This window comes from Frankliniella occidentalis, unplaced genomic scaffold (assembly GCF_000697945.3).
Source record: "Frankliniella occidentalis isolate FOCC.00 unplaced genomic scaffold, Focc_3.1 Scaffold21, whole genome shotgun sequence".
Taxonomy (NCBI): Eukaryota; Metazoa; Arthropoda; class Insecta; order Thysanoptera; family Thripidae; genus Frankliniella; species Frankliniella occidentalis.
In genome coordinates, this window is record NW_026267151.1 from 2,670,209 (window position 1) to 2,678,242 (window position 8,034).

The following is an 8,034-nucleotide window of genomic DNA, read 5'->3' on the forward strand; positions in this document are numbered from 1 at the left end:
CCCCCCTTCACCCCTCCTCCTTCTCCTCTCCTGTTGATTACCGCCAAAAGTTTGAGCATGCCAAGTTCAACTCTTTAACTCTGTCAGCCACAGACGAGTGGAGTAAGTGCTGAGAGATTGTGTTCCGCCGCGGGAGCGGGCGAGGGGAGCAGCGGGGCGGCGGCAGGGAAACAGAGGATGACTACTACACTTACAACATAACCGAGGTCGCGACTACACCGCGTGCGGCGTCCGCAATCGAGATCGATATCTAAAATAAAAATGCACAGAAATAAAAAGTAAAGTCTACTTTGGTTGTTGCCAAAGGAAATGGCGTGTTCCCGGCAGAGGCCTAAACAGCTCATCCGATAATCTGCACTTGGAATCAGTAATTTTCTGTGCGGCGGACTCCGCGGGAGGGGCCGCCGGCCGCGCGCTCAGGGCGGAGGGCGAGGTGGGGACATCCTTATTAATGTCGCGAGGGACTCAGAAATGAAATCTGGAGGAAACCATTGTGACCGGGCTTTAATTTGATCTGCAGCCAGTCGAACGGAGGGTGAGGGGTTGGTGGAGGGAGGGACAGAGCGCGAGAGAGGGGCCTGCTGCTAACGGGGAGCGAGAGAGAGAGACAGAATGAGCCCTGCGTGCCAATTATTATGCCTCCCCCTCAATCTTGTGTTTCACACTTCCAAAGGCGGAAGCGAGGGTCGCAACACCCGCGAGGCGCGAGGCCACGACAAACAGAATGCGCGCCGCTGACACAGAAAAAGTCGCAGCGTACACACTTTTGGACAGGCAAGGTGGGTAAAGTTGCAAGAACTTTGTAACCACTGAAGCCACCAGAAACGCCCAGCGTGGTTGCTTGTTACACCTCTATTGTCGGCACAGAGCAGTTGGCCGCCTCTCGCCACGCCGCCGCCCTGGACAAACAGATGCGACCTTAATTCAATACAATAATGAGCCCAAGTGAATTGATTGGCGATGAGCTGCGGTCATCTCGTGCGGGGACGCCTCCGGAGAAGAGGGGCTCTCTCTCTCTCTCGCTTCCCCTCGCCCGCACGCCGAGTATGGCTATAAGGAGCAGACGCGCAGTTCGGAGGCCGCCACGCGATCGCAGCTGGGCGTCGTCGGCGTCCCCTACTGACCGGCCCAAAACGTCCGAAACGTCAACATGTCCCAGGTTTTACGAGTCTGATATGTTTGCGTATAAATAGTTGCGGTGGCGATTCCCCGCGGAGAGGAGGCAGCGGAACCAACGGAGAGGGGGAGGGGAGGGTCAGCGGCTGTCGCGGCGGTGCAACAAAAGACCACGCAAGGCACACCAGAGCAGCGCGGGGCCGAATGCGCGTGACACTCCAAATAAAAGTTCAGTGTCTTCCTCACATTCATAACGGATCCGGGCAGATTGCACTTTCGTCGCACGTGTTTAATATTGAACGTCAACGTGGAACGTCGTCAGTTTTAGTGATAGTGCCGCGTTACTACGGTTTCCTTCCCGCATTGACAAGGAGCCAAGCCAATCTTTTTAAAATCCACATATTGATCGTCCCGCCCGCGAGCCCCCCGCAGCACAGCAGCTATTTGTATACAGACCCAGGCCTATTTGTGCCATTGTCGTCTTTTCAATCAGCCGCACGGCGACAGCACGCGCGGAAGACTTCAACTGTCCCGCGCGCCCCCAGACACGCGAGGAGGAGGCGGGGCGCGGGGCGCGCGAGGGACGCGCGCGGCTGCGCTGCGCGGAGATTTCGATACCATTTCAATCTCGCACGGAGCTCCCGCTAGCGGTGCGGTCCCAGTCGAGCCTGGACCGTAACATAAATAAGGCCCACGCCCGGGCCCGCCCCGCAGCGCCACCGTCCTCAAGTACCCACTTGTTAAGCCCAATTTGTATGATAACGCAGGGGACGGCGGAATGGAACGCGCAGAGAGGGAGAGAGACGCGAGGACGCGCGGAGGGAAGAGATGTAATGACGATTCTTCGATAAGTTGAGCCCAGGCAGGCACCAGCGCGACGCTGCTCCCCCTCCTCGCCGCGGCGGGCGCGCCCTGCACTCATAGTCCTCCCAGGGAGCGGATCGCACGCGAATAAGGGTCACAGGGCGGCCTGGCTTGCCTAACAACGGCAGCCAGCCAGCAGCCTGGGCGTAAGGGCGAAGGGAAAGTGCAAGGAGGGGAAAATAAAAAAAAACGGTACCCAGCGGGGAAAAGACCAAACTAATGCATGCATGACACCATGTGATCGAATTCCAGTAAACCCGACAAAAGTACCAAAAAATACACATAATACCTTTTGAAAAAATAAAATTATTGGTCTTGCAACAATAATTGAAAACTTCTCTCTGCAACATTATCCCGAGCGATGCGCCGCGATCGGGCCATTCTGTCTGGGCGGCGGACAGCAGCCTCCCTGCCGCTACCTCTCCCCCCCTCCTCACCCCCCGCCGCCGCGGGGTGGAAGTAGGATAGACAGGAAAGCAGTTCGGTCGTTTCCGAATAGGTCAGAAGGCGTCACCGGCATAGCGGGACGTGCGGCGATAAAAGACCAAAATGTCACCAAACGCACTCGTAAAAATGTTGCATCGGCAGACACCGGCGCGCCCGGGGCGCGGGGGGCGAGACAATTGCCTAACCCTTCTCCTTGTTCCGGTTCGACCAGCTCCACCAGTTTCGCGCGCGAAGCGGTGCAGCACCAGGTAAGCACGGCCGTCTCGCTGCAACTCTTATACAGTAGTCAGACGGACCGCGACGTCGAGAGGGTGGCGGCCGGCGAGCGCGCGACGCTCAGCGCCCGACCGGCAGGCAACCCAAGCGGCACGCGTGTTTGGCAGCACCGCCTCGGCGGCTGGGGTGGGCGGCAGGGGCGCGAGCGACACCTTCAATTAAAGATGCTAAGTCGCACCTTACAAGAAGGGCTTGGAGCCCTTACACAAGGCATATTGAATAACAAAGGCACTATTTTATGCACATTTTAGGCACTTTTAAGGATCTCTAATACCCTAGCTAAATGCATTGGCTTGGCATTACACGCAAAATTTCTGTGACCCCACTGCAGAGGTGCAACTTGGAATCCTTGTTTTCTCCAGTGCGCTTTACAGATCATCGGCGCAGGCCCGCAGCACCCGACCCGGCTGCCGCCGGCCCGGGCGACCCGGGTGCGGTCAAACTTTGGCGACGGGTTGCACTCATGCCAACAGGGCCGACGATACGCTTTCAGTCAGGTCGCCTTTGGCCGCGCACAGAGTCTGGGCTTTCCGGAAATTTGAGTTATAGGAAGTGGGAAAATGGGGGGAAGGGGGGGGGTCTTTCCGACCACATGAATAAGATGAGCTACGAACGCTGCCTCCCATTCACGAGGTTGTTAGTTCTGGCTAAAGGGGGGGAGGGGGGGGGCAGCTGCCGCCTGTCGCCTCCAGCGGAGCAGCGCCACCCCGTCCACCGACGGGGAGGTGTGAGGTGAGGGAAGGGGGAGGGGGGGAATGTCCCTCCCTAGCTGTCCCCTTTGAACCTGATTCTCCTCGATGTCCGATACATCAGCGGGGCCGAGCGCACGTGGTATGTGGTCTCCGTCGCTCTCGCTCTCTCTCTCTCTGTCGCTCTCGCTCTCTCTCGCCGTCTCTCTCTCTCCTCTCTGTGGCTCTCTCTAGGGGCTCCCCAGCCCAGCCCCTACCGCCCACACTGATGGAAATGGAATAAAGCGCCGGCCGGACACTTGTTCACGCTTTTGAATCGCGTTTTCGCTGTTTTACGGAGGAGAGCTAGGGGAGGCGACGGGGCGGTCACACAAGTGGCTATTTAGGAGCCGGGGAGGGGGAGGGCGTCCTTGAGCGGGGGTGGGCGTCGTCATGGACAAGAAGAAGCCCTGATTGGACAATAGTACCGTGGCTGTGTGCGTGTGTGTGTGTGTCCACTACCCCTATCCCCACATATAAATCCAGCCCTGAGCACACTTTGATAAGACGTGAAGCAGTCCATGAGGCCGTAGCTAAACGCTCCTCAAAACCCGCAATGAATCACTCGGAGGAATGGGAGGGAGAGGATGTGTGGGCAGTGGAGGGGGAGGGAAGGGAGACGAGGGGAGAGAGCTTAGGCGCTGCAGGTAACCGGGCAAAACTGCAGCGGCAAAACCATAGACCGGACTTCATTTTTAAAAATTAAAATCAGTCACAGTGAAAAGCGAATCGAAGAAGGGGAAAGGGTGCAGTGGACGCAGGACAGAGCGAGCCGGGGAGAGATCGCATGACACCACCGTCCCACTGACCCATTTTTCATTTTTACCCTTTCATTTATTTTTTTCATATAGATTTTTTTTGTGTGTGTGTCGACGTGACATCGACACGCGGAAACATGATGTTTAGCTGTGGTAACGTGTGTGGTGTTTGTGTGTGAGAGTGCGTTGTTTGGGAGGAGGGGGAAGGGGGCATGGTATCCAACATGATCGACACACACACACACACACTGCGTCATTTTTACAGACGCCGTTCAATCAAGCTCTGTCACAGAATTTAATTCCGTCAGTTTGATTGGCGAGAAGCGCCTCGCCTCGCCTGCCTCACCCCAGCGCGGCGGCGGCGGCAGCGGCAGCAGCGGCTGGGTGTGGTGCGGGACAATCATCATTTGTGGTGCATCACAGCCCTCCTACATGCGGCCGCATGTGCAGCATAATCCATCACATCGACGCCCCCCCCCCAACTTCCCCCCTTTTCACCGCCACAAGCACGAAGATCGCACTAAAATGTTTGCGTTCGCAAATCACTGCGCGCGACCCCGGCGCGCGGCCGCGAGGTAGGCCAACACGCGTTTTTGCGTATTGAAGGCCTGACTAACCTAAAGAGCGAGAGCAAAAGTCAATTTTAAAACTGCGCACAATGTTCAGTGCCGGTCACCGCGCCTGTGTCTCTCCTCGGTCTCTCTCGCCCTACCACCACCCTCTCTCGCTCCCACTTGACGCGCCGCTCTACCCATGCCCAGCCACTCCTCCCTCCCCCACACTGGACCGACTGGGACGCACATCAGGTGCCCTTTATGGCCACCGATTACAAATATCGGATTAATCGCAGAGGATTTCCTACTTTTTATACCCGATTGAAAGTTTCGCCGCACATTTTTTTTTAAACGCCGCCGTGATGAATGGGAGTAGCAGATTTATCGGACAACTGCCGTCCCTCTCGCACCCCTGGCCGGGCGGGGCCGCGTCCACGCGCGCCAGAGAAAGAGACCGAGAGACGCACACCGCTCTCTTCACTCTCTAGCAGCTAGCCCCACGGGCCCGCGACCGCGGCATTGTGCAGAGCGGACGCCTTTGATTTTTTCGTACCGTCAATGTTTGCCAAAAGTCACCCCGGGCGGCTTAGAGTACTGCTCCTATCCGAGTACATACTACAAAGTACCCGTCACTACTTCTTCTTCGCCCGTGCGCGAGCTTCTGCACGAGTGGCAACCAGCAGCATTGCACACCCCCCGCCTCCCCTCCCGGACCCCCCGACGCGTTCGCAATACACTAAGAACGCAACGCCGCCAGCCAGGCAGACACGAGACATTAACTTTACGAGCGCCACCGCCGAGCCATCGCCACCATCATTTTTTGGCGGCGAAACAAAAACAAGTGACTCTCGCGCCTCTAACAACAGGATGCGATAAAGCACGCGATGGAGTCTCGGCCGCGCGGCGGCGGCAGCAGCAGCAGCAGCGGCAGCGTGATTTGTAGCGGGCTCAGCCTAACTCCCGATGAATTGTTTATCGCGGGGCGATACATCAGCGGGCAATAGCCGTGCAGGGCCGGGCGGGGCCACACCCCCTGGCCGGGGCCTGCCGCCGCAGCGTGCGGCCGACAGCAGGGCGCGGCTCGGCCAAAGGTGCGGGGCGGGGCCGCGGCGGGGTGGCCGTCGGGTCGGCAGGCGCAGTACCGCGACGACCCCGACGACGGTGGCCACGACCCCCGCCCGCAACAAAGCATCTCGACGCATCCTGGACGGCGACCTGGGCGGCGACCTGGGCGGCGACAAGGGCGGCGACCTGGACGGCGACCTGGACGGCCCAGGTCTGCACTCCCCGGACCTCGCGGCGGGACGCGAGCGCGACGCGTGCAGCGCTTTCCATCCAGAGAGCTCATTTCAAACGCCGGCCAGTAATCGGCATTGCAACCCCCCACCCATCTCCCTCCGCCCGCACGGCGATAGTTTCACAATGGCTTAAAATTTGCATTCTCATTCCGTTTCTCCCCCAAACTATCGGCCGGCCGATGCATTTTGATCAAGTTTGACACAATAACAACCGCAGTGCTATTGCAGCGCGATGATAGTTTTGGGGGCGGCGCGGGCGGCGCTCTGGCCCGTCCTCGTCGCACCGGGCCGGCGAGCCCTGCGCGAGCGAGAGAGACGGACAGAGGCCCGCTTTATTGGTGTTTCCGCTAATTATGTGCGAGAGGAAGTGATTAGTAGACCACCGGCGGCCCGCGGCGGGGCGGGGCGGGGCGGGGCGGGCTGCACCGGCTGCGCGGAAATGCACTGCTCGTGTGATTTACCGACTGTTACGGTCGAGCCTGATTTGTCACCTCCACACTGTTTCGTGCATTGGCCGTTTCACCCTTTGGCACAGTTATTGGAAACTACAATCAGAATTGTACTTGAACCTCCAAGGTTGCGACTCCCATCACGTAAAGATAACAACAGCCAGTTCAAGGTTATAAAAGGCAATAAAACTACACGTAATCTCTTCTAAGAGACGGATGCAATAGGTGTCTATCAGCTCATGAATCAACAAAAGCAAAAGACTATTCAAGCACTGAGGGCTATGAGGGAGGTTATTTACGAATGTCTTGTTATGGTCTATTTATTCTGAAGAGGCCGCTGAAGTTGAAGCCACTCCGTCATTTGGTTTAAGTAATCTGATTGACAGAAACCAACTCAGAGCTATGGCTTCAGTTCTCAATCCAGAAATCAGTTTACCTACTTAAAACTAATGAGTGTGTGGCTTGAGACTAAATCGAACCTTACATTCAACAAAGCAAATGGAGATGAACTTAAAAATGTAGATGGTGATATCTGAACACCAATCAAAATATAAAACTATAACGAAGGAAAATGTAAGAAAATAACTCAAGTGTTAAGAAAATACAGTGTCTGAAACATTGTTCAATGTGAACAGGGACTTTGATTTACGTTCATGTTATGATGCATGAATGCTAGATTAAACCATCACTCAGCCAAGTTAACTGAGTGAAGAGAGTCGTTGACGTTCGAAATGAAACAGAACATGCAAACACTCCAGCAGGCTCAATCATGTAGCACCATAGAACCCTAACCTCTAAAACTCATTCTCATTCTCATTCTGCCAGTGCCAAATACTTTTTTTTATCACTTTGTCGTTGCAGGTAACCTTCCATAGTCTACAAGACATTTGCTTGAGACGGGTATCATCACTTTCCATTGATACGACGCGTCAAATGAAACTTACCTTGCTAACTTCCATCACTTCCATGATACGACAAAGGCAGCAAAAACGAGACGACTCTTTCAACTGGACCACTGGCTTCCTGAAACACGATTGAAAATCTTTGATGCTCTGATTTGCAATAGGAAAACTCATTCAAGATATGTTTAAAAGTTCACCTCGAAAAAAACGGATTGTGATCCGGTCAAGAATCCACGTCCACGAGAGGCTTGCAGCACAGCGTAACGACGCCGATCCACAAGAAACTGTCTGTTTCCGGGCCCAGTCCAGCGTCCAGCGTCAAGGTCCAGTGATGCCAACACAGAATATCAGAGGTAGAATATCCTACCTTGATTCGTGGCGACTATCGAGAGAAAAGATTCAAATCTTATGCTGCTTTACAGAAAATAAAATTGAGCGCACATCATGACTGGGAGATGAGCGGGTGGGGCGGGGGGGGGGTCAGTACGCGCGATATATTGTGATTATGAAGGGGTGGTGGGGTGTGGGAGGGGATGGGAAGGGGGAAGGGGCAGCATGATCGCTCGCTCGCCCCATCCGGGGCGCCGATGTGTGAGATTAGCGGCGATGTTGAGTGTGAGACACATGTGGCGCCAACAACGC

The 8,034-nt window shown here is 55.8% G+C and overlaps 1 protein-coding gene across 6 annotated transcripts in view; it reads right to left on the reverse strand.

Moving 5' to 3' along the window:
* Window positions 1–8,034, reverse strand: part of LOC113204127 (uncharacterized) — a 47,667-nt gene that overhangs the window by 32,235 nt on the left and 7,398 nt on the right. For 2 of the 6 annotated variants that reach the window (XM_052264699.1, XM_052264697.1), the window contains exon 2: window positions 7,435–7,513. The exons of 2 other annotated variants lie outside the window; for them this stretch is intronic. In XM_052264699.1, coding sequence (XP_052120659.1) covers window positions 7,435–7,458 — 24 coding nt within the window. In that variant the 5' untranslated portion in view covers window positions 7,459–7,513. Of the gene's footprint in view, window positions 1–7,434; window positions 7,514–7,589; window positions 7,814–8,034 lie in introns of those variants that run through there. 2 more of the 6 variants (XM_052264698.1, XM_052264696.1) reach the window with 2 other exon arrangements.